We start from the raw sequence: 26,547 nt of genomic DNA on the forward strand, positions 1-26,547 counted from the left end.
CAGCCAACCCACGAACTCCTGCCAACCCACGAAACTCACCCACCTTAGCCACCCCATCCGCAGCCACCCCAACCGCAGCCACCGACCTCGAAACTACTAAACAATCTCTATTTCAATCGAAAAATACACATCAACCAAAACCGCAACCCTGATTTCGCAACGATTTTCAAGCAATTACATTGTAGGGAGGGGAATTAGCGGTTACTCTAGTAATCCATTTTTGAGTAACCCCTACCGAGTAATCCCTCGAGTAATCCATTTTCAAGCAATTACTCAATTAACCCCTGACCGAGTAACCCCTTGAGTAATCCATAATCAAACCTCTCGAGTAATCCCTGACTGAGTAACTCCTCAAGGAACCTCCCTAACTAAGTAACCCTTAACTGAACCCTCAAGTAACCCTTGACTGAACCCTCAAGTAACCCCTGACCGAATTACTCGAGTAAACCTTGACCGAACTCCTTAAATAACCCCATAACCGAGTAACTCAAGTAACCCCTGATCGAGTAACCATGATTGAGTAACCCCTGATCGAGTAACCCCTCAAGTAACCCTTGACCGAGTGAACCCCTGGAGTATCCCCTGTCCGAATTCTTCAAGTAAACCCTAACCGAGTAACTCGAGTAACCCCTAACTAAATAACTCGGATAACCCCTACTAAAATAACTCGGGTAACCCCTATTAAAATAACTCGGGTAACCCCTGCCACACGGTGTGACCTGCTGCACAAAAAAGTTGCTGAAATGAATAACTGAGGTTTGTATTTGAAAAAAAAAATAACGGATGAGTTGTGACTTGTGAGTTTATGACACTTTTTTGTCGATCATGGAATTATATACTACGGCTCTGTATGGTAAATAGCAATTAGTTGATTATTATATCTAATTCTGTTAACCGACACATATCAATCAATCAATATATCAATATATATATATATATATATATATATATATATATATATATATATATATATATATTATTAAAACTCATGGCAAGACATGATATTTTGCCATGTGTCACCAATATTGTCATTTGGCTTATTATGTGTCGCCAAATCATACCATAACTACATTAATTATTGAAAAACTCCATGCATTAAATTCCATGTATTAATGTTAAGTTTAATTGATGAACTCTTCATATGCATGACAATTTCCCTTGGAATGTGACTCCTTAATAATTACACAATAATAAAGTTTGTAAGAAATTAAACATTACTCCATTTTTATTTAGTGCATTAACTCATAAAATTGTAATTATAGAGTAAAAGATTTTTGTGCATCATGGAGTAGTATATATTTTGACATCAAATTTATAAAGATTTGATTTATCATATTTTTATTATTTTAATGTAAAAAAATTATTCTTATAATCAAACCAGCTCATACAAGCAACAAACTACTTAAGCTACCATATTAAATACCCCCCCCCCCAAAAAAAAAAAAAAACCCATCACTTAAGCTCTCAATGACAAACAAGACAATATATATATAGTTCGATTAAAGTAATAAATTCGTAATGATCCGGGGCATCACCCGGGCAAATAACTAGTTCATATTTAAATTACCCTTATTCTCAAATGAACCATAGGTATACAACAAATGTTTTCGTTTTCTCGATTAAATACATATGGTCGATTGCATAAAACTACAAGATCTTGAGAGCAATCACAAATTCTAAAGTACATTTACTCCAGTAATTAATGAACACGACAAGAAAAATCTATATCAAAAATAATGGAAAATGAAAGCTTTTAACCAAATGATTGTGGTCTTAATAACATATACGTAGTTAATTTTTTCCTCAAAAGTCATTTAAATTTACGAATTTTAAACCCTAATTTGAGCAATTTTACTTTACAAGTGATTCATCAAATCGAAAATCTTCTATAATAGGTTTCAACCACAACTCACATTTGATTGATTTTTATATTTCTGAACCAAACACCCTTTCAAAGTTTAAAGTGTACTATGTCAGTATGAAAATATGTTATGCCTTGTACAACTCTTCATATTTTCAATTATTAATGATTTAATGGCCTAATGCTACATTTTGTTCAAAATTACATGATTTACATTTAAAACCAAATCTATGTTAAGCTTTCCTTGTTAGTCCTTAAGTGACTTATTCCATTTCCATCAAAGATTACATTACAAGTCCATAAGATAACACATGCATTGGGTCCAAGAACAAAAATATCCCATCAAATAAATAAAGCTAATTATGAGTACTTTTGTGAAAATTTTCTATATTACTTATCATGGTATTAAAATTGTCTTATGCTACACCCCTACATATATTTCTTGCCTTTCACAACTCAAATTAAAACACAATCCAAAATCTTCTCACCCTATAAATATCCAACTAACTTCTTATCCCATGTGATCATAAACCATCCAATATCAATATTCTCAACAAACAACCAAATATGAAGAAATTCTTGCTTATTATAAACTCCTCCCCACTCTTCCTCCTCCTCCTCCTCGTAGCGTCACACTCGCTGCCCCTCTCGACAAATTCACGATGGATCATCAACGAGGAGGGGCAGCGAGTAAAGCTGGCGTGCGTGAACTGGGCATCACATCTCGAGTTGGTGGTGGCTGAAGGGCTAACCTATCAGCCAGTAGATGTTATATCAAAGAGTATAAGAGACATGGGATTTAATTGTGTTAGGCTAACTTGGCCTCTTTATTTAGCTACTAATGATTCATTGGCTTCTATTACTGTAAGACAATCTTTTGTTAATGCTGGACTTTTGGATTCCATTTCTGGATTACAAGCTAATAATCCTTCCATTGTTGACCTTTCACTAATCAGTGCTTTCCAGGTAATTAACAATTACATACTTTTTAATTATATTCTATTTGATCATTTCATTTGGTAAACTTTATTTGATAATCTTTTAGTATTTTTTCATATTATTATAAGTTTATAATGATAATAAGTTGGTACTGCTAGAACTTGATTGCTAACCACGACTTTAAGTCTTTAACCTTTAAGTGTTATTTATTATTAATGTACTATTGCTCAATTATAAGTACTTAATATAAATTTGGTAAAACTGGTCCAATGCGATTTCTTAAAATTAGCCTAAATCAAATGTGGCCTAAAATTTAAAAACGACGGGTCAACAATAGTACTCCCTTAATTAATTAATTTTTTTTTTTTTCAAATTGAAAACCCTTTATTCAATTTGCTTTATCAACATTAGCCAAATGGTCCATATATACTCCACCGCCCCGGTCACAGTGAGAGTTTGTTATATACACCCGTGTGTACCATACACATGACCATGAGTTTTATTCTCATTTTAATGTTTTTTTTTTTTTTTTATAATTTTTTTTATTTAATCATCAAATGAAGAGCAAACACTATTAGGTAGTGTTACTTAGGTATGTATACGATACATCCGGGTATATATAACAAATTATAGGCCGGTGGTACGTAGTTGCTTAAAATCTAAAACCATGATTAAACACATATCTCTAAATAGCACATTCAAGTACTATATTATCTTCATTCGTTCTCATTGAGTTAGTATTGTCTTTATCTTTATCCTCATCCCTAAATTCTCTTAAATTATGTGTTACCTTGATAACTATATATAAGTATTATCAAAAACACACGAGAATGACTATCATATATATTTTTATATACTACCTCCGGTTCTTATTACTCGCAACAAAGGATAGTATTTGTGAGACATAAAATATTCCTTTGTTGCGAGTAATAAAACCGAAGGTAGTATATATCTATAAATCCTTCACCCTAAATCACGTCAATAATGTAACTAAACTTACTAATGTGATAACTATAAAATTCAACCTGATAAACCAGCATAATATAAATTTTTGTAGCGAATTAGGGCCTGTTCCGATTGACTGAACTCAACTGAACTTATTAATTAGTGATTTTTAACTACGGATTAGTGATCTTTGATTATTTATTACTATACATATGTGTATATACAAATGTTGTACATATTAATAATAATAATATTATTATTATTATTATTATTATTATTAATTATTGATTATTATTATTATTTATTGATTATTATTATTATTGTTATTATTATTATTATTATTATTATTTATTGATGATTATTATTATTATTTATTGATTATTATTATTAGTATTATTATTTCAATTATTATTGTTATTATTATTATTATTATTATTATTATTATTATTATTTATTGATGATGATTATTATTATTATTATTATTTATTACTTATTGATTATTATTATTATTGTTAATATTATTATTGTTGTTGTTGTCGTCGTCGTCGTAATAAGAGCTTAAAAGAATGAAATTTGGCTTTATATCATTAGAGGTAAATTAAGAACTGAACTGAGCTGAGCTGAGCTGAACTGAACTGAATTTCAACGGAAGAGAACAGACCCTTAGTGCACCCAAAATAAATTAGCAAAAACATAATGAGGTAGGTAGACGGTCCCTTTCAAGCAAAAAAAGGAAGATGTGTACATAAATCATGAAAATACTCCGTATAAATTAAAGTATAGTATTGCGTGCAATTAATCGATCAAATTGTGCTCAAGATAGGTTGAATCGTATGTTTGTGGGATCAGACTCATCACTCGAGTATATGCAAATTATGCATAAAAATGAGCAATTCCTACATTCAATTTCTTATGTTATACTCTCAAATATAGTCTAGATGATATGATGATATCCCACCATAAAAAAGTTTGATACTAAAAATGAAAGGGACAACAATGTCTTATCTTTAATTAATGACATTGATGACTTTTGTCCATTATTCTTCCACTTGTCAATATTTATGGATAAGGTAGTAGAAATAAGAATTAAAGCATTATGATAATGTATGTTAACTATTAATAGGTTAGTTAAAATCTTAGGTATAGTATCCGAGATCATGCAAATTCCATTTACAACAATACTTTTGTGGCTTTCTTAGCAATCTAGAGCTATTACGGAGTATTATTTATAATTGGTTCTACTTTGTGCAAGGTACAATCAAGACTATTTCTTTATCATAGTGCTCGTACCTTGTGAGCATGCGCGGACAAATTAAATAAATATCCTTGATTGTATCTTGCAAGATACAACTGTCGGGGGTTGTATGATACAAAATCTTGAATCTTTATACAATAAAAAAAAATAATAAATAAATAAATAAATAGATTTTAATTTGGATCTTCCATTGCATATATTCTTTATTTATTATTATTATTATTTTTTTATCTTTTAATTAATTTGTTGTGTATATTGATACGTACAGACGGTGGTGGCAAGCTTAACAAATAACAATGTGATGATAATTTTGGACAACCATTTAAGTAAGCCAGGGTGGTGTTGCAGTAGCTCAGATGGCAATGGCTTTTTTGGTGACCAATACTTTAATCCTGACCTTTGGATTAGTGGCTTGACTAAAATGGCAACTCTCTTTCAAGACAATCCAAATGTTATTGGTATGAGTTTAAGGAATGAACTTCGTGGGCCTAAGCAAAATGCCAACGATTGGTATAGGTATGAACTCTAGACTAGAACAACATACATCTTTACTTTTGCTATTTTTACTACTTTTGGAGGTGGCAAGTAGGCTGGCTTGAAGGTAGGTAATAGAATAGTGGTATCGCTCCCACCTCATATCCCTGAGGTATAGGGATCAAACCTCATAGTGAGACTCATTCGAGGGATTTTCCTTATTCTCCCACCTCAAATGGTGAGCCCCCTTTCTTCTTAAGTTGGCTTGGAATTTAACATGGACCGCCCACATTCTTAGGTGGTCCATATTCGATTCCATTTTGCAGTGGCGGATCCAGGATTTCCGTCCTTGTGAGTCACCCTGAATAATTGATCACCTGTAAAAGAAAAAAAAAAAAAATTCGAATCCAAAATACTAACAAAAATATATATATGACTCAGCAGTGCCAAAGTGTAGTAACCTTGGATGTACGTTAAATAAATGAGTTACGGAGCATTTACGTACGTATACGGTATACATACATGGCTAGTTGGCTACATAGGCTAGGTCTTTTGTGTTACTTGTGTACTATCGCTAGGTCTTTTGTACTGTGTTACTTGTGTACTATCGCTATCATTGTTTAGCATAATGGTAGAGTTGTACTTGGTAATTAATTATCAAATTGAAGGCCAAAGAGTTAATTAATGTTGATCATTCCAAATCATTTGAACCTAATCCAATCCATAATCAACTCTAAACCACCAAAATTGTAGTATATATATATACATCTTAATTATAATGATTACTATTCATTCCATATATTGTTGTATACATACATGAAGGTACATGCAAAGAGGAGCAGAAGCAGTACATGGAGCCAACCCAAATGTACTCGTCATCCTCTCCGGCCTGAGCTACGACAAAGACTTCACCTTCCTTCGGAAACAACCGGTCTCTCTCAGTTTCACCGGGAAGTTAGTTTTCGAGACACATTGGTACGCCTTCTCAGATGGGCAATCATGGAAAAATGGGAACCCAAACCAAGTTTGTAGTAGGGTGAGGAACAACATGATGGGATTATCTGGGTTTTTGCTTGATAAAGGATATCCTTTGTTTGTAAGTGAGTGGGGAATAGACTTAAGGGGCATAAATGACAATGATAATAGGTACTTGAATTGTTTTCTTGCTTGGGTGGTTGAACATGACTTAGATTATGCATTTTGGACTTTGGTTGGGAGTTATTATTTGAGAGAAGGGGTGGTCGGCATGAATGAGTATTATGGATTGTTAAATTCGGATTGGTCTCAAGTTCGAAACTCGAGCTTCTTGGAAAGGATTTCTATTACCCAATCTCCTCTTCAAGGTAACTCGTTCTTGTGCTTTCAACTAATGAAAATAGGATTTTGACTAGTAATAATAAAGATTCAATTCGATAAAGAATAGAACATAATAATAATAATAATAAGCTTAATTGTCACATAATAGTAGGCCTATGTTAAATGCATACATCTGAACCTTTTCAAATCATACACTTGCGTGATTGCAAGTCATTTGTATTTGTTACAAAATTTATGGAACAAATGTTATTGAAATGCAGGGCCAGGGATACAAGATCGTAACAAGCACAAGATCATATTCCATCCATTAACAGGACTTTGCATCCAAAAAACCCCAATGACACCAATTGGGGTGCAACTTGGAGATTGTTCAAAATCCAACCATTGGACTTACACACCTCAACAAACTCTCAGTATAAAGGGCTCATACTTTTGTTTACAAGCACAGGGTTTGAACCGCCCTGCGAGACTCAGTCTCAATTGTCCCGGGGCCGGGACGAAATGGGCAACGATCTCAGACTCGAAGCTGCACCTCTCAACTTCATTGAGCAAGAGTAGTAATGTTTGTTTAGATGTAGATTCTAGTAACAATCTTATTACTACTAATTGCAAGTGCTTAAGTAATGATAATAAGTGTGATCCTGGTAGTCAGTGGTTTAAGATTGTTGATGCTGCTGATACTATTACTACTAGTGTACAAACACAACAGCCTAAGTTAATGTAACATATATAATTCTAACCTTTTAACATAATGTATGTAGTCAAATTATCTTTTTTTTTTTTTTTTTTTTTTTTTTTTTTTTTTTTTTTTTTAATGAAAAAGCCATGGTATACTCTTACAATTCTTACTAGGATTACTTTTTTATATAACTTACTAGGCATATAGACTCATCGTATTATGGGCCGGGTCAATTTGGATATTTCGAGTATATACTACGAAGTATAACATTTGTAAGTATTCACATATATCTAACTTATTGAACCTTGTTGCAATATAACACATGAATAATATAGTTTGCAAAGTGATAAATTTTTTAGCACTTAATATAAGAACTCAATTATTAGCTTACATCAAAAAGTTTTAGGATAACTTTTAACCAATTTTAATTTGAATAACCCATTAAATTGCTTTGAAATTAATTTTAAACTTGATATATTTTATGTAAATAGGTCATGGCTCATGGATTTTAAGTTTTATAAGTTGATTATCTATAATTAATTTTTAATCCTTTAGATAAAGTTATTTTATCAGCTATATATTTATAAAACAATTCAGGATATATTCTAACCAATTTTGAATAAATTTAACCTGCTTTATATTTTTAAATAACGTCTATCTTTTTATCAAAAATAAAACACATTAGATATTTAGATACCATCTTTAAGCATGATACACATCATGTACTCATGTGTAATACAAAGTAGTAAAGATTAAAGAAGGCAGCGACTACTCGAAGCCTTCTATCCTAAATTTGCTTGTAGCTTTGATCCAAAATTTTGGATCCAATTTTATTTAGGTTATTTTTTAAATTATTACCCAAAAATATAACCATTTTTAAACTAACCACCTATTTAATTTTTTTATTTTAAATTACCACCCCTTAAATTAAATAAATGCTCACATTACCACCCACGTAGGCCCTAGCTAACACTTATTTTGACCCTTTTGACTGTTTTTTCCCCGATTTTTCTTTTTAAAAACGTTGAAAAAATGTGAATTGAAGTTACGAGAGCGTTTTTAAAGAGAAAAATCGGGGAAAAATCAGTCAAAAGGGTCAAAATAAGCGTTAGGTGGGGGCCACAGACTAGGAAATCCACTAGATTTTTGAAATAGGTGGTAATATGAGCCTTTATTTAATTGAAGGGTGGTAATTTAAAATAAAAAATTAAACGGGTGGTTAGTTTGAAAATGGTTACATTTTTGGATGGTAATTTAAAAAATTTCCTTTTATTTATAAAATCTATTACGGAGTAGGTTTTATTAGTGAAATTGGTGTTATAACTTTTGATACATATGGGTTAAACAATACAACTCCTTTTGCATGCCCCCGGTTTACAGTAATTTTATTGTACATCGAACATTTTTACGAAAAAGTGACCCTTTTTCTTTATAAAAGTGACCCTTTTTCTTTACAAAAGTGACCCTTTTTATTATAAAAGTGATTCATATTTTCACAAAAGTTACCCCTTTTTTACAAAAATGACCCTTTTTTTCCACAAAAGTGACCCTTTTTCTTCACAAAAGTGACCCTTTTTTTCACAAAAACAGAGTATTAAAATAAAAAAAATAAACACAAAATACAAAGGTTACCCCAATGGCTCTACTTTCATCCCGTATCTTTATCTCTCCTCAAAACTAAACATTTCCACCATTAACAAACCTTCAAATTCTCTCTCCTCCATCAAAACCTCAACCCCCTTCTCCCTCTCCGTTACCAACTGCAAGCCCTCATATTTTTCCCTTCATAGTTGTCGTCATCGTCACCTCTGCCGCCATAGTCATCACCACCTCCGCCGCTGCCATGTTTGCCACCATCAAAGTAGATGAGGCGAAATGATAAAAACCCACAATAAGGTATATATGCAATTGGGGTCGAGGTATTCGGAGTTGTTGTAATTCCGGACTTCAAACTCGACAAATCGGGGGATGGGGGGAGGTCAGAAGCGCAGGAATCAGGGGATTGGGATGGTTAGCAAGGTCGAAATCGGAGGGGGACGCCGGATTCTTAGGAGAAGCTAAGGGAGTGGCGACAGGAGTGGTGGTTTGGCAGTTGTTGGTTGTCCCAACTTCCGCCATTCACTAATTTACTGAACACCGGCTTTTTTTAAAAATTTGTGTAAACAATATTGTACAAGTAGTTGATTCCTTCTTCAATAAAAAAAAATAAAAAAATAAAATAAAAAAGTAAAAAATAATAATATTGGTGATTCCTTGATTAGCTAGGAAGTTGATCACGTACTTTAATTCTGATATTGGGCAAAAATTTAAAAATTAAAAGTATGGAGCTTAATTGTTGGGCACTGCCCGTCTAAAATAATTTTTGGCATTGGTTTACTCAAGCTCATTAAAAATTTAACAAACATATCGCATTACACAACTTATATGGTAAGAAATTTAAATAAGATTGGAATAGTTTTCTTGTTTGAGCAGTTATTGTAACTTTTAACAAAATAGGACATAATGCAAATGCATACGTATTAGCGTATATACAAGAATTCAACATAGATTTCAAAGTAGGCCCTAATGTTCTTTACACAATCACATGCAACATTACACTAATTTAAAATAATACTATAGGAAAATTAAGATGATTTTATTTTCACTTAAATTTCAATTTGTGTTTTATTTACCTGAATAAATTAATTATCTTATCTAAACTGATATCATGATATGTACTCAACTAAAACTTTTAAATTATATTTGAAATAAATGAAAATAAGGCGAACATAACATACCCTTAAATATTATTTTATCATGAACTCGTTAATTATTTGAATTTATCAAGTTTCATCTTATACAATTTTTTTTTATCTAATTGGACTTGCACCAAAATTTTATCTTATTAGACATTATTTTTGAAACCTTATATAAAGTGTTATTAGACTGACGAGGAAAACAAAACCTAAGAAGAAGGATATACATATATCATTAATATATACCCTCGCAACTTGTTACAAACCAAACATTCAACCAACATTCAACAAACATGGGGAAGAGACTCTTGCACACAATACCCTCATTCCTCTGCATCGTTTCACTCCTTTCCTTCCTCCTACCCACATTACACGCGCTGCCCTTATCGACGAATTCACGATGGATTGTGGACAGCAACACGGGGCAGCGCGTAAAGCTGTCGTGCATAAACTGGTCGTCACACCTAGAGTTGATGGTGGCCGAAGGGCTAACAAAACAACCAGCAGATGTAATATCAAAGAAAATAAAAGACATGGGATTTAACTGTGTTAGGCTAACTTATCCTATTTATTTGCCAACCAATGAAACCTTGGCTTCTATGACTGTAAGACAGTCTTACCTAAATAATGGTCTTTCAAAGTGCTTGGTTGCTGATTTACAAGCTAATAATCCCTCCATTGTTGACCTCCCCCTCATTGATGCTATTCAGGTAAATTACTTTAATTTCCTCATTGTTTAATCTAATCCGATTTCTTGTTTGTTTACAATTTTTGCTTCATATTAAACTTTGAGTTTATTGGTCTTTTTTTGAGATATATATGCTTGTGTCGTACCTTTTCTTATAAAATATCATTAAATATTAAACTTAATGATGTAGCTATTATGATATTCTGTAAAAAAAACATGTATAGCTAAATTTAAGCAATGTGGTACGAATTGAAATATTATTTTAATGATAGTAATTTAACACGGATTGGAGTAGATCAATAACTATAATTGGGTGGATTTTTTTTTTTTTTTTGAACGGATAATTGGATGGAATTGAATGTGAATAATGCATTATATAATATATGTATCTAATAAACTTAGCTTCAAGTAAACATTATACATCACATGCATGAATTAAATGTATCCCACGAAGCTGAATTACTACACAGGCAAAGAACATCTACACATGCATAAAGGAATTGAAGCATAATATAATAAATTTCTTGATTGTGTTAGTATTTAGTTAAAGAATTATGTATTTTTGTGATTAAGACAAAATTATGGTGAGCAATTGAGCATTGATATTAGAATATTATCTTATTAGAGTGCTATGTTGTTATTTTTATAAATTGAAATTAGCATACCACTAAGATTAGTATTAGACATAATTGAGATCATGTACTATTAGAAACTTACTGCTGAAAGAATATTTTTTTAAAAAAAGAGATTATTTTGGATTTGTTTTTATCCATAAAAACACAATAGAGTAATAATAATATAGGAATATAATCTGTCAAAAGTTATAATACTAGTAAAAAAAAAAGTGAGAGAATTCAAAAATAGAAAATGGTCCTAATCCTAATAGTTTTTGCTAAAAACATAAAAGTAAAAGTAAATGGTCCTATAGTGTACTAGAAATATCTACTAGAGTGTTTATTCTACTCGGAACAGAAATAATGCACCAGTACAATTCAATCATGTGAGCATTATTTTACAATTGGAGATTATTAGAGACATATATAGACAATTTTCTTTTGATTATTAAATAGTCATAAGTTTTTCTAGACATTCTCGTGATTATTAATTTCGAATAAAGACAGTACGTTGCACAAGTATGTAACATATTTGGTTATAATTAATGCAGGCGGTGGTAGCAAGCCTAGCGAAGAATAAGGTTATGGTGATTTTGGATAATCATGTAAGTAAGCCACAATGGTGTTGTTCAATGACAGATGGTAATGGGTTCTTTGGTGATAAATACTTCGACCCTGAGGTTTGGATCAAAGGCTTGACTAGAATGGCCACTATTTTCCGTGATAACCCGTATGTTATTGGTTTGAGTTTAAGGAATGAACTTCGCGGACCAAGGCAAAATGCTGACGATTGGTATAGGTAATAATAAATCTACAATATCTTTGTTTTTTTTGTACTTTTAAATTAATTACTCTTCAAAAAAAAAAAAAAAAAAAAAAAAAAAAAATTAATTACTTCGTCAACATAAAAACTTAAGGTTATAAGATCAAATTTTATTACATCTTAATAATAATGATAGTGTTATAAAAAAAAAATAAAAAAATAAAAAAAAAATTACAACTAACTACTAACCAATGTGAGATTCAAAGTAACCGAAATTCAAATCTATATAAATGTTATTAAAGTAACAACCGCTGACGTTATCACTGCTTATGTGTCACTCTCTTATTTATTTTTTTTCCCGCCAAAATGCAAGGATGATGTCATTTTTTTTTCTCCTTTTTGAGCTACCCAATTTAACATTGTTTTGAAAATTAAACTCAAATTGAATTTTAAATTTTAGGTTTCCTACCATATTATGCTATTTTATTATTTACAAGTAGTCGTTAAAAATAGTTAATAATATAGTTTAATTAATTCTTCCTAATTAAATATGAAAATAATGGATTTTTGGAAATTGTATTTTCATATTTAATTAGAAAGTACTACATATAACGTAGATGTTTTCTCTCAACATGTGTTAAAGAGTCTACTCCGTATAATTCATTTCGATCTTATTTTAGAACCGTGCATCGCACGAGGCTAATCTAGTAATTGTACAAAATAAACCTAATTATGAATATTTGACCCTTGACAATTGTAGATGAATTATACACATGATTGGTTTAATGTGCAATCATATATAATTGCACCTATCTGTATTTAATCTATAAAGACGAATTAATCTAGAAATTATACACATGAGTATACTGAAATAAGATGTGCATAAATTGATCAATTAATAATAACTCTTTCATAGACAATTACTTGCATACTTGTTTGTAAATGAAAGTAATTATACAGTATATGGTAATTTGAAAGTGAATTAATTCTTTGCTAATAACCTATGAACTAAATGAAGGTACATGCAAAGAGGAGCAGAGGCAATACACAAAGCCAACCCAAATGTACTAGTAATTCTTTCCGGGCTAAGCTACGACTCAGATTTAACCTTCCTGAAGAAAAAGCCGGTATCTCTGAGTTTCACAGGAAAGCTAGCTTTCGAGGTACATCAGTACTCGTTCTCAGCAGGGCTAGATTGGAGAGACAATAACGCGAACCAAGTTTGTGGAAATATGACAGACAGTCTGATGAACAATGCCGGATTTCTACTTGAACAAGGCTATCCTGTGTATGTAGGAGAATGGGGTTTGCCCTTGAGTGGCACATCTAAGGATGACAGGAAATTCTTTAACTGTTTTCTTGCTTTAGCAGTTGAACATGACTTAGATTGGGCGTTGTGGACATTGACTGGGAGCTATAATCTTCGACAAGGAATTATTGGAGATAATGAAGTTTTTGGATTGCTAACATGGAATTGGACTGATGTTCTTAACACAACTTTCTTGGAGAAGATCTCTGTTATTCAATCCCCTCATCGAGGTAACACTCCTGTTTTTCTATATATCATCTGTATGCAGCTGGTCATACCATGTGTCCGGTTGTAATTTGTAAAAGAAAAGTAACCCCTATAAAACTGACCGAGTCATCCTGTAACACTGACCAATGACCACATATCCATTGTAATACTGAACGAATAACCCCTATAACACTAATGAAGTAACCTCAATTATGGCATATAACTATTATGTACATGGATTTACATACAGTATTTAACAAACAGTTTTACACAACCAACTATTTGTCGATGTGCAGGTCCAGATCCTACATACCGCAACACACACAAGATTATATTTCACCCATCAACAGGACAATGCATTGTAAAAGATCCAGTGAAGGGAATTAAGCTTGGAAGTTGCTTTGAATCCGACCATTGGGTCTACACACCCGAGTTGACCATTGGCATCAAGGATTCATTCCACTGTTTGAAGGCAAAAGGTTTAAATCGTCGTGCTAGGCTTGCCACTGACTGTGTAGGAGGAGGAACGAAATGGCTTCCGATCACAGCCTCGAAGCTCCATCTTGCAACTAGATTGGACGACTACTCTGTTGCTTGTTTGGATGTAGATTCCAATAACACTCTCATTACAACCGCTTGCAAGTGTTTAAGTATCGACGACAACGTGTGTGAGCCTGGAAGCCAGTGGTTTAAGATTGCTGATGCTAATGCTAATGCTAATGCTGTTACTACTAACTAGGTTGAAAGTTATAATTTCGGATGTTATATAATTCTCTAGAATAGCCGGTATATTAGAAACCTATTTTAGTCTAGATTTGGCTTACACGTTTTTACCATTCACTTGAGTGGGTTTTTCGTGTTTTAAGCAATTAGGATTTTTTTTTTTTTAGGATAAATTTTATTTATATTAGAAATCTTATTAGTTCTATTATGTTTTAGGAGTCATTTTGTTTTCTTATCTTTTATAGTTTGTAATTACTCCATACTATTTAAGGCCAAACATATAAGAAGTATTTAAGAGCCATATATACAGATGATTCCTTGATTAGCTAGCACGTAGATCACGGACTTTAACTTTGAGATTGGTCAAGTTTATAAAAATTGAAAGTATGGAGCTTAATTATTGGGCACTGCCCGTCTAAAATACTTCTTGGCATTGGTTTACTCAAGCTTAGTTAAAATTTAGCTTAGTACGTAAGCCTATCGTGTTACATGACTTTTAGTACGAATAAGAATATTTAATATATATGACGGTCTCTCAGACTTACTATTCTTAATTAGTTTGTACCTTCATTTTCTTTTGTTTGTCCCATCTGAAATAATAATGAATTATCATACTTAAGCAAACATAGTCTTCGTAGAATCGATTTTATTGTTCGATTTTTAGTTTCCAAATAAATATCCAATTTATATAAAATTTTGATGCGTAATTTGATATATTTAAATACAATTATTGGAAATTATGTGAGCTAAATACCTAATGGGACAAACATTTAGAAATAGAGGTATACGGCTAAGAGCCTGTTCTGATTTACTGAGCTCAACTGAACTGATTAGAGTTGAACTGAACTGAAATTAAGTTGAAGAGAACAGGCCTTAAGACCTTATATAAAGTGTCATTAGACCGACGAGGAAAACAGAGCCTAAGAAGGATATATATACCCTCCCTCCCAACTTGTTACAAACCAAACATTCTACAAACATGGGGAGGAGACTTTTGCTCACAAACTTTTTCCTCTTCACCATTTCACTCCTATCTTTCCTCCTACCTACATTGCACGCGCTGCCCTTATCGACGAATTCACGATGGATTGTCGACAACACGGGGCAGCGCGTAAAGCTGGCGTGCATAAACTGGTCATCACACCTAGAGTTGATGGTGGCAGAAGGGCTAACAAAACAGCCAGTTGATGTAATATCAAAGAAAATAAAAGACTTGAAATTTAACTGTGTTAGACTAACTTATCCTATTTATTTGGCAACAAATAAAACCTTGGCTTCTCAAACTGTAAGACAGTCTTTTCTAAATGCTGGTCTTTCCAATAGCATTGTTGCTGATTTACAAGCTAATAATCCCTCCATTATTGACCTCTCCCTCATTGATGCTTTTCAGGTAAATTTCTTTCCTCCTTAATTATTTTATCTAGATCTCATTTTATTTCTTCTTTGTATTTTTTTTTTTAAATCCCCCTTTCTTTTCTCTTGTTACAATTATTTCTTTCAATTCTATAAATCTTGTCGTTTGGTTTGCTTATGTTGCTTCCCTGAGATAGGGAGATCTTCTTTACTTTTGTATACCATTCATTTTAAAAACTAAATAAATACTTCCTTCATTTTCTTTTAAATTCAACATGCCTTCTCAGCACGTACTTTGAGTAAAAGATTAAAATAGTAATGTAAACGAACAAATTAATCAAAATAATTTATACATGTAATAACCAAATTATTTTCTAATCACCCTGTTCAAATTATTTTGTTAAATACACTAGTTTATCGACTCTAATCAACTCCTTAAAAAGCACGTCGAAAATATGTATTACATTTATATTAAAAAAAAATAGAGGAAGTATAAAATTATATAGATCTAGATACGTAAGTTTAAGCTTAAATAGCTTAAAATACAAAATCGATAATAATATTTTTTACATAAAACTGTATATAGTAGATCTTAATAATCGTAGCTTCAAGTCAACATTATAGATCACATGCATTAGTTAAATGTCTCCACTGTACGAAGCTAAATGACTAAACAGGCAAAAGAACATCTACACATGCATAAAGGACGTATAATACGGAGTATCTACCAATTTTCCTATTAGATGCTCATCCGAATTAGGAATATAGGAAAATATATTTTGTTATTACGGTGATATTAGAAAAGAAATACTTCATTTTTAATTAGTGATATATATTTCAAGATAGAATTATGCTAAATATTGATAATAAATACGTAGTAATTATCTTATTATGAAGTTCGTTTAAGGTGATTCTGAAGTCTTGTTCCTTACGCCTATTAGCTAGAAGCCTAGAACGTGTAGGAGGGTTAGGAAGCTATGTTGTGTTGAGCCTATGAGAAAACCCCCATGTGAGTGAAAGTGTTGTCCTACATTGAAAGAATATAAAAGTGAAAAGAAATATTGGGATGTGTATCCCACGTTGAAGAAAAGAGAAAGTCGTGTCCACTTTATAAGGCTAAGGGGCAACTCCCCTCATTGCCATATGGTTTTGAGGTGGAATCTCCTTGGTCGTATAAAGTGAACAGTTGTGACGGTGTGGCTAGGCCCGTTTATCATGTTGCTATATTATACCAACAGCCTATTGATTTATCTTGACATATTTGAGTTCATATACTAGAAGGTAGATTTTTATATTAAATGATTATGAGTCATCTTATCAAAAGTTATATGAAGTAGGAAAGAAATTAAAGCGAGAGAACGCAAACAAAAGATAATGGTCCTAATCCTGTAGTTTTTGCCAAAATTATACTAGTACTTATATATAAATGGTCCTGCAGTACACAAAGAATATCTACTAGAGTGTTAATTTTCCAGATTTGAAAATAAAGCATACGTCTAATTCATTCATGATTATTTTTGAACCTCTGTTTTTTTTTTATTCAATGCATCACTTTGACTTATGCACTATTCACATACTATCTTTGACTCGATTTTTTTCTTACTTTTGTAAATGAATCCGAGTAATAGGATTGGTCACGATGACTAATCACAACAAAGGGAGTACTTGCTTATAAATTACTTGATGCAGGCAATTGTGGCAAGCCTAGCGAAGAATAATGTTATGGTAATTTTAGATAATCATGTAAGTAAACCAGCGTGGTGCTGTGGTAATGACGACGGCAATGGCTTCTTTGGTGATCAATACTTCAACCCTAAGCTTTGGATCAAAGGCTTGACTAAAATGGCCGCACTCTTCCAAGATAATCCAAACGTTGTTGGTATGAGTCTAAGGAATGAACTCCGCGGACCAAGGCAAAATACGAAAGATTGGTATAGGTACAATACATTTAATCCAGATGAACGATACACATAAATTGCTACTTGCTAGTTTTCTTATGAATGAATGGCTAATTAATTACCTATCAACTAAATGAAGGTACATGCAAGGAGGAGCGGAGGCAGTTCATAAAGCCAACCCGAGTGTACTAGTAATTCTTTCCGGCCTAAGCTATGACACAGATCTAAGCTTCCTGAGAACAAAACCGGTATCTCTAAGTTTCACAGGAAAGTTAGTTTTTGAGGTACATCAGTATTCCTTCTCAGCAGGCCTAGATTGGAAGACTAAGAACACGAACCAAGTTTGTGGGAATATGACCAATAACCTGATGAAAAATGCTGGATTCCTACTTGATCAAGGCTATCCTTTGTTTTTAGGAGAGTGGGGTGTAGCCTTGAGTAGCATATCTCAGACTGACACAAAATACTTGAATTGTTTGCTTGCTTTTGCGGTTGAACGTGACTTAGATTGGGCGTTATGGACATTGGCTGGGAGTTATAGTTCTAAAGACGGAATAGTTGGCAAAAATGAGCGTTTTGGATTGCTAACTCAGAATTGGACTGATGTTCGTAACAAAATCTTCTTGCAAAAGATCTCAGTCATCCAATCCCCTCTTCAAGGTAACCTGTTTTTCTATTACTGATAATAGAGGCGTCGTTCTGTAATGTGCATTACTAATCTGCACAACTTCTGAATGTCTGATATGCAGGTCCAGAAACTTCATATCGCCACTCACACAAGATCATATATCATCCGTCAACAGGACTCTGTATCCTAAAAAAACCAGTGATGGGAATAAAGCTTGGAAATTGTTCTGAATCTGACCATTGGACCTACACGCCCCAATATACCCTAGACATAGAGGGTTCATACCTCTGCTTAAAGGCAAAGGGTTTGAACCGTCGTGCTAAGCTTACCATCGACTGTCAGAGAAGAGGAACGACATGGGCTCCTATCTCAGCCTCAAAGCTCCATCTTGCAACTAGATTGAGCAAGAACACTACTGCTTGCTTGGATGTGGATTCTGATAACCATCTCGTTACCACCACATGCAAGTGTATGAGAAGCGACAATACGTGTGATCCTGGAAGCCAGTGGTTTAAGATTGCTAATGCTAATGATTTTTACTAGTAGCAAGCTGAAAAAAAAAAAACATTTTCAGATGTAATCTAATTCCCTAGAATAATGGCTAGTACATTGTCCTTAGCAAAGTCATTAGAAGGCAACCAATGGGCTTTCACTAGAATTTAACTTTTCACTGGTGAAACATATACAAGATGAAATATTCACTCTGAAATGTTATTATCATGGTAGTTATAATAGAGCAAGCGCAACTGCACGAGCACCTATTATGTTCATCTTTCCAAAGAACAAATTAACCGTGCTAAAGGTAATCCATATTTTTAAAATTGTAACACTTTTACCATCAATGTTGTTAACATGTAATAATAGAGAGGCAAGGAGGCAAGGAGAAAGAAACACCGAGGAGATATGGCCAGCCAACTTGTACTGTTCTACACGTGAATAATCTTTTTTGTTGAAAAGAGCAACACGATATGTCTACTAATGCTGCCTAAACTACCAAACAACTGAGAGACATGAGAAAGACAGACAGAAAAGGGAAATGAAGAAATCCATTATCATCTATTTAGCAGGCAAAGGAGTGACCAAGTTTCACAGAACACAACCATTCTGCCATGATGCCATCAACTCAAGATCAGCATCTGCATTAAGAATTTGATGAAACATGTTGCAATAACAAAGTACGAATACAAGGATTACAATCACCATCATCACTCTTCTTCCATTGCATCACCACCTTCAGTCACCTCGGCAGTCAATCTCAGTGATGTGATCTTTGTTGAAAGGACCTCTGCAAACACAATAGTACAAAATGTACTTGAGCAAATACTGTAGATACGGAGACAATGCAACTGAGAAGCAGCATATGTACGAGTAATACTCAAATGACAAGTCAGTAATTATAAACAAAAATCAATCTTACAATTCCAGACTCCGTGATATCCTAATAAGTACGAGTAATAATTCTACATATATATCAACACCACAAACAAGCATACAGTAACAATGGAAGCCAGATAAGTATTTCTAAATCATCCTATTCCTAAATAGGAGCAATCTGTTTTAAATAAAACTTTATAACAATGGAAGGCGGATAGCTATTTCTGTGTGGTATAAACTACAAGATACCTATTTAGTACATGCGACCAGAAATAAAGAATCATCAGTTAAGAATGAGCTGAAAGTTGGCACAATAAAAGAATTCATGGAGTTTGGGTACTTCACCTGTAGGCTTAGAAAATGTATAACCCTTAGCACTTGTGTAGGTACGAGGATTTGGCTGCACATGATTTCTTAGATACTCTACATTTCCCTGTGAAAGGAGCACAAGACAAAACAAAAATATAAGCTGATACTATAGCAGGCAAAAGCAGGGGGTGTCACAAGATGCATGGGGATAATACAACAGATGTGAGTTTAAGATTTACAGACCTTTGTTATGACACATACGTCCACATTGCTTCCACTTCCCAAGTCATTAAAGATACCAGAAGAGATTGCCTCACAGACTATTTTAACACCTTCCTCCCTCTGCATGCAAAAGAAGAAATGAGGCATGCTTCTTTACATACACCTCAAGCAAGGCATATAAAACAATTATGTCACTTTGTTTTAACCACAACTGCCCAATATCTGATTTTATAAAAAATGGATTTCCACAGACATCACATGTCAAAGACAATTAAGACAAACACACTAATCTTAATGCTAAAATTCAAGGACTGTCAACTTACAGAGAGTCCTTCACGGTATTTTGACTCAAAGACAGCCATTGCAGCAAGAGAACCTGATCCCATTGTAGCAAAGGGAAGTGTGTCTGTTGATCCATGAGGGTATATCTGTGCATGGAAGTAATTAGCATATGCATGGCCATGTTTTTCAGTTAAATAGCTAAAAAGGTTCTCACAGTGTGTAGATGAGGTCCAGTGACATCAACTCCACCTAGCACAAGTGCAGCAGAGACATGTCCTTGATACCTTGACCATAGAATAAACAGAATAGGGTGATCAGTCTTGTTGCATGAGCATTTAAACATATTCATCCTTTTAAGGAGAATTTCTTAGAAATCACAAAATTACCTAAAAAGATGGGACTTCAGGAGAGTAAGAGCTGTAACAACCCTTGACTCGCGACCAGTGTGATACCTGTGAAGTTTTAGCTGGGAGCTAACCATGTCTACATACATAATCACCAGACCAATATAGAGCATAATTAGTCAATATCAATAAGCAAGTAATCAGACAATAACTTATATGGAATTTTACATCGCACTATTCTACAAGTCAGGTTAACCTTTCCATGGATCAGAGAAACAGTTAATCATACGCCGAGAGCCAAGTTCACAACAGGAATAAACTTGCATACCAACCCACATTTAGATGAAGGCCATCTATTTCAATTCGCAGTAAGATATTTTAGCAAAAGAGCAATAATGCTCAAAATTGAGAAGAGCATACAGCGGCAACAAACATTTGTGTCACCTATAAGAGGGACCATAGTTAAAGCATCTCCAACATAAACAGCAGATGATATGACATCATTTGGTTGGCCAAAATAACTATCCACAAACAATTTCAAAGCCATGGAGATTAAAGCTTTAGACGTTGAATAGCAAGGAAATAGCTTTGTCAGGTCAATCAATTTGACTGTTTGCAAAGCAGTTGCAAAATGCCAAAACTAGTCTTATACCATTATCCACTATATGTCACAGAGAGCATACTACCTTCGTTTCATATTACGTGCAACATTTACCCAAAATGAATGCTACACATTATGTGCAATAAATTGTTTCTTTCCTTTTTTGGAAAGATTTTAAAAATTAAATTACCATAATACCCCCAATTAAAAATAAATAACATGAGTAAAGCCACCAACCCAAAAATCAATAGACCCCTCTCTCTCTTCTTCTTCCCCCACTATCTTTTTCTTTTACCTACAACCACCTTCACCTTGATCAATGACCACCACCAGACACCAATACACAAGCACCACTTTGACCACCAACACTATCTCTCACTTCAATCTTGAACCACAACTTTCGATCTCTCTCATCTACTTCTACCTAGAACCAACCATCAGAACTAAAATTTTTACAACACCGCCATCAAGCAACAACACCATCAACCCTAGTAGCACCACCATTATCTTCAATCTCGTCTTCAATCTTCGTCATCTTCTTCTTTGTCTTTGATCTATACCTTTACCATGTTCTTCTCTTTCGACCTACGAGGGCTACAAGTACTTCATCTTCTTCAATCTGATGTTTTCTTGATGACTGTTTTTACTTTGGTTCAAAACTTTAAACAATACATGTTTTAGACCATCTCCAATGGTGAAACTTAAAGGATTTTTTTTAGGAGAGAGAGAGAGTGCAATTAAGTTTTTGGTGGGATGATGGTGTTTCTTCCCTCATAATTACTACCTCTTTAATTAATACCCCCTTAAAAGTTTGGTCTAGGAAAATCTGCAATAAAGTTTGTTGTACATAATGGAAAACAGAGGTAGTCTATTTTTGGCCAGTAACATGCGACCTCCTTTCCCCCCTTCTCTAAATGTAATGATGTAATCTACATTCAACGTCTCCTAAGAGATAGGCTACATAGATAATTTTGAAATCTAATGAAGTTGATCAACCTAACAATCACCTTGATCAACTAAACTCTCTCTCATAAAACTTAAAAATCCCGCACACCTCTACATCAAATCGAACAATTCCTAGCATCAACATATTACATATGTAAAAACCAGAAAACTCCATAATAACAAGAAACAATAAAGCATGAGCCCATGCTTGAAATGTGAATCCACACCAAAATCAAAGTTTTGAAAGGAGGAAAATTATAAATGATTTTTTTTTTTAAAAAATAATAAAAAAAAAATATAAAAAAAATTAAAAAAATAAAAAAACCCTGAAAGGGTCATATATTGTGGCACAAAAATTATTAAAGGGTCATATATGGTGGCACAAAAAATTATTTCATAAAAATAATTAGCCTATGGGAAGGAGTAGACTAGGCAATGCAGAATTAGTTGTAAAAAAATTAAATTAGAGTTAACTTGAGCAACATGATGAGGGAACATAGTTAGCCTATATATACAGAGTTTTGGGGAAGGAGAAAGCATGTTGGATATTGTGATAACAGATAAGTTACTGGTTGGTAGCTTTGAGAGAGTGCCATTCCTCTTGGCAAGGCTGTAATTGGCATTTATTCAGTCATATCTAGCTTGTTCTTCACTAATTATCCTTCATCTTCCCTTAATACATCATTATAGTCCATAATCTCTTTCGTAGCAATTTCTTAATCTAACCCAAATGCAACCAAACTCTAAACTAATAACTGAAAACTTCAGCGTAATCCTCATTCAGTCTTCCATAACATTCATTCTCTCATATAATTGGCTATAACATTTGAGAAATATCAAGCTTTCCAGAAGAATCTTTTCCACAACTTTTTCTCATATATTCAAAGCTACCACAGATTTCTACCCATCGCAAATAACCTAGAACTCTTTACTCTCCTTTGTACATATCATAAAACCTTATCAAGCAATTCACCTTCACAATGTATACTGATGCCGAATCCCGAATATTATGTGCATACCAAAATTAGGTCTTCCTTTCACAAACTATAGCTTTATTAACAAGGTTGAAAACCTATGGCACTTGCTTATTATCCAAGGTTCTTAATCATGTAGCAAAGCTGGCCTTAATCCCTTCACTGAATTTCTTGTTTTCTTTATCAAACACAACCGGTATTTCATAAGAGCAGTGCAATAGACGCACTTCAGAGTCACAGCACAAGGCTATAAACCTACTAGTATAAAAGATCTTCGACAATATCCACACATTCTTCAAGATATGGAAAAAGTGGAGAGATCGACGAACCAATATGTTGAAAAGAGAAGAACAAGGAAAAATTAATCTAAACTAAACAGATTGTGATAAGGTTCATGTAATAATATAAAAAGTAATAAGTCCAAGACAAATTCAGATGCCAGCCTCAAATATTGGGAATTTCCCTCATTTCTTCAGGTAAAAAGGGCACCTTAAATCATGTACTAGACTTCCACTAACATAGCTGAGCAGCCAGCCTAAGCCAGCTCTTCTAATGGAGCAAAAAGGATGCATGCCAGTTTTCTTCATTAATTACTAAGTGGGTGCCAACTCTCTTTGGATTAACGTGAGATAATGGTTCACAGATTAGATCACCAAGGCATTTGACGTAAAATTTTTCATTCAATCTGACTCTAACTCAGGAAAAACGAAAGAAACAAGACTCTAAAAGACTAAAACTACAGATGACAATAGAAATTGTAAACATAACGAGGATCCTTATCACAACCTTCCCTTGAAAAATGAAAAAGATCTCGAGTCAAAAGAGTATAATTTATGAACATTCTTTGGTTCTCATTGATAGGGTGCACGGTGCACCAATACCAAATCAAGCAGTAAACATTATGAGAATTGACAACCTTTACATCTTATGTGAATCAACAGTTTTTGTTTTTGTTTAAAAAATTAAAAATATAACAAAAAAAACTTCCAATGGAATAGTCCAGAAGGCAATATTCTTAGTTCCAAGAATAATTTAATCAGCACGGACATGTGAAAAGATAGAACTTCAGCAATATTTTAAGTTTCTATAGACAACAACAGAGGAATAACATTTTAAGACACACATCAGGCAAGATCCACGAGAAACATATTGTAATCAACACTTAGCCACACAAAAATTTGTGCTTACCAGTTACAGCCTCTGTATCAGCTGCAGTCCCTGCACCACAGCAGTAAATGTTTGGTGCCATGTAATGAATTTTTTCACAGTTCTTATCAGCGACAATGGGGCCTTCTGTAGCTCTAGTATCAGCTCCAAGAATGACACCATCCTAAAAAAAAATTGGCCATGCTTAATCAAATTTTTGCAAGGAGGGGTGATCAAGCAACAACAGCATATCTCAACAGGAAAACCAAATTGGAGCATTTTTCATTTTGATGACTTAATTTTACAAAGACATAGAGTACATATAACCAGATACTTTCTTCCTCCCTAATATATTTAGTTTAAAGAATCATAACATGTTAGATCTTAGCAGACATTTTCCCATCCAGATGTGAGAAATACAAGTATTTATCAGAGCCAAAAGGTACAAGCTTAAAAGGTCAAAACCAATAAAATGATATACAAACACTACTCTCCAAGCAAGTCAGTCAGGCAGAAGAACAAATTACTGGACATTAATCAAAAAGGATTATTTTCTCTAACTCAAGGTCGTATGACTACTGCGTGATTGCTCAGTCCATTGAGGTCAATCACATTCCATACATTGGTGCATCATTTGATCACTCTAAATCATACATCTAACCTAATCTAAGCAGCTTCTTCATCTTCAACAAGCAACTTCGAACGGTTTAGCCTACTCTCATCTGAATCCACTAATCCTGCCATTAGAAGGTTAGAGCTACACACTATTCCACCATTCACCAAGATACAACCAACCCACTAATAACCTAACCAAATTTACTTGATTAATTCCATTTATAATTAAAAGTAAACTCCCAATTAGCAACCTTTGTTCCCTCCAAAATTGAACAGCTACAATAGAATCATTTCTTATACCATCTCATTCACCTAATCATAGCTTAGAAATCATAACATTAATAAGATCAACAACAAATAAAAACCCTAATCACATATAATCAAAACAGACTAATAATGCAAAAATCAACATGATTAAAGCGTAAATTAATCAAATGATGAAAATATATAAACCTGGTAAACAAGACCGACGATAGTGGTACCAGTTTTGAGGAAACCAGGAGCTGTAAGACCCTTGCTCAACAGCATTTCATTCCTTTTGCAATTATCGAAGCTAAATCCACCTTTTGCAGGTACTTCAAATGCTCCATTCGTCATTTTAAAGATTTTCTCTCTCCTCTAAGAATTTCCCCAATTCGCTAAAACCCTAAATCAAACAACATCAACAAAAATCAAAAATCAAAAATCAAATCGAATTGAATCTGATGAAATCCGCCATTAATAATGAAAACCTGGAAATGAAGCGTGAATTCATTGCTTACCGAAAGAGATGATGAAGAGATTAAGATCTAGTGAAGAGTAGAGAGAGAGAGAGTGAGAATTTGAGAGAAAAAAAGTGAAGAATTATTATTTAACTTTTGTTAATTTTAATGTTTGGCGAAATGAAAAAGCGACTTGGAGAAGAAGAAATCCAGATTCATTGCTTTTTGTAAAATTTTTAATTTTTGACGAGGAGCATAATTGTTGGCCCAACTTTATGAAAGGCCCACTCTTTATCTAAGGCCCACTCTTTTATTGGGTGATCAATTTGGCCCAAAATTAAAGCTCACGTGATTGTTGTGTTCAAATTATTTTTTTTTTTTTTTTTTTTTTTTTTGTGTGTGTAACATTATGTTCAATTTACTACGTATCTGATTTAATCTATACTCGTATTTTTCTTTGGAAAAATTGGTAAAAATAATTTTAACTTTGATCAGTTTGCTTTAAAATAATTCTAATTTTAAAAGGATTTCGCCTTTATTAGTCTTAAATGATCGGTAGCCTATTAAGTGTCTGTTCTTTTCAGCTTAATTTCAATTCAATTTCAATTCAGTTCAGTTCAGTTTCTACTTTCCTTATCTCATAAAT

At 33.3% G+C, this 26,547-nt stretch overlaps 4 protein-coding genes across 4 annotated transcripts; 3 read left to right on the forward strand and 1 right to left on the reverse strand.

The window, feature by feature from the left end:
- Nucleotides 1-2,341: 2,341 nt before the first annotated feature.
- Nucleotides 2,342-7,543, forward strand: LOC145640654 (glycosyl hydrolase 5 family protein-like). Its single transcript, XM_081691897.1, has 4 exons — nucleotides 2,342-2,827; nucleotides 5,269-5,516; nucleotides 6,297-6,817; nucleotides 7,052-7,543. The coding sequence occupies exons 1-4, from the start codon at nucleotides 2,429-2,431 to the stop codon at nucleotides 7,513-7,515; spliced, it is 1,632 nt and encodes a 543-aa protein (XP_081548023.1). The 5' UTR covers nucleotides 2,342-2,428; the 3' UTR covers nucleotides 7,516-7,543.
- Nucleotides 7,544-10,496: 2,953 nt separating this feature from the next.
- Nucleotides 10,497-14,525, forward strand: LOC145578485 (glycosyl hydrolase 5 family protein-like). Its single transcript, XM_081636118.1, has 4 exons — nucleotides 10,497-10,915; nucleotides 12,059-12,306; nucleotides 13,289-13,809; nucleotides 14,083-14,525. The coding sequence occupies exons 1-4, from the start codon at nucleotides 10,499-10,501 to the stop codon at nucleotides 14,523-14,525; spliced, it is 1,629 nt and encodes a 542-aa protein (XP_081492244.1). The 5' UTR covers nucleotides 10,497-10,498.
- Nucleotides 14,526-15,488: 963 nt separating this feature from the next.
- On the forward strand, nucleotides 15,489-19,058 carry LOC145640620 (glycosyl hydrolase 5 family protein-like). The gene is made up of 4 exons (XM_081691872.1): nucleotides 15,489-15,899; nucleotides 17,552-17,799; nucleotides 17,900-18,420; nucleotides 18,510-19,058. Exons 1-4 carry the CDS (start codon nucleotides 15,489-15,491, stop codon nucleotides 18,929-18,931), a joined length of 1,602 nt encoding a protein of 533 aa, XP_081547998.1. The 3' UTR covers nucleotides 18,932-19,058.
- A 348-nt stretch (nucleotides 19,059-19,406) lies between these two features.
- Nucleotides 19,407-26,108, reverse strand: LOC145640630 (proteasome subunit beta type-7-A-like). The gene is made up of 9 exons (XM_081691875.1): nucleotides 25,962-26,108; nucleotides 25,654-25,846; nucleotides 24,628-24,769; nucleotides 20,962-21,058; nucleotides 20,790-20,859; nucleotides 20,617-20,721; nucleotides 20,315-20,413; nucleotides 20,108-20,195; nucleotides 19,407-19,673 (listed from the first exon to the last, which is right to left on the reverse strand). The coding sequence occupies exons 2-9, from the start codon at nucleotides 25,795-25,797 to the stop codon at nucleotides 19,594-19,596; spliced, it is 825 nt and encodes a 274-aa protein (XP_081548001.1). The 5' UTR covers nucleotides 25,798-25,846; nucleotides 25,962-26,108; the 3' UTR covers nucleotides 19,407-19,593.
- Between the last annotated feature and the right edge of the window lie 439 nt (nucleotides 26,109-26,547).

The sequence above is a fragment of the Chenopodium album genome, chromosome 1, assembly GCF_948465745.1.
Source record: "Chenopodium album chromosome 1, dcCheAlbu1.1, whole genome shotgun sequence".
Lineage (NCBI taxonomy): Eukaryota > Viridiplantae > Streptophyta > Magnoliopsida > Caryophyllales > Amaranthaceae > Chenopodium > Chenopodium album.

Excerpts from the sequence above, each read along its gene's own strand:
- LOC145640620 (XM_081691872.1), top strand. The coding sequence starts at position 15,489 with ATGGGGAGGAGACTTTTGCTCACAAACTTTTTCCTCTTCACCATTTCA. Across the intron at positions 15,900-17,551 it reads CCCTCATTGATGCTTTTCAG|GCAATTGTGGCAAGCCTAGC; the intron begins GTAAATTTCTTT and ends TACTTGATGCAG. Across the intron at positions 18,421-18,509 it reads CATCCAATCCCCTCTTCAAG|GTCCAGAAACTTCATATCGC; the intron begins GTAACCTGTTTT and ends TCTGATATGCAG.
- LOC145640630 (XM_081691875.1), bottom strand. The coding sequence starts at position 25,797 with ATGACGAATGGAGCATTTGAAGTACCTGCAAAAGGTGGATTTAGCTTC. Across the intron at positions 24,770-25,653 it reads TCGTCGGTCTTGTTTACCAG|GATGGTGTCATTCTTGGAGC; the intron begins GTTTATATATTT and ends ATTTTTTTTTAG. Across the intron at positions 20,860-20,961 it reads CTGAAGTCCCATCTTTTTAG|GTATCAAGGACATGTCTCTG; the intron begins GTAATTTTGTGA and ends TCTATGGTCAAG.
- LOC145640654 (XM_081691897.1), top strand. The coding sequence starts at position 2,429 with ATGAAGAAATTCTTGCTTATTATAAACTCCTCCCCACTCTTCCTCCTC. Across the intron at positions 2,828-5,268 it reads CACTAATCAGTGCTTTCCAG|ACGGTGGTGGCAAGCTTAAC; the intron begins GTAATTAACAAT and ends TGATACGTACAG. Across the intron at positions 5,517-6,296 it reads AATGCCAACGATTGGTATAG|GTACATGCAAAGAGGAGCAG; the intron begins GTATGAACTCTA and ends ACATACATGAAG.
- LOC145578485 (XM_081636118.1), top strand. The coding sequence starts at position 10,499 with ATGGGGAAGAGACTCTTGCACACAATACCCTCATTCCTCTGCATCGTT. Across the intron at positions 10,916-12,058 it reads CCCTCATTGATGCTATTCAG|GCGGTGGTAGCAAGCCTAGC; the intron begins GTAAATTACTTT and ends TAATTAATGCAG. Across the intron at positions 13,810-14,082 it reads TATTCAATCCCCTCATCGAG|GTCCAGATCCTACATACCGC; the intron begins GTAACACTCCTG and ends GTCGATGTGCAG.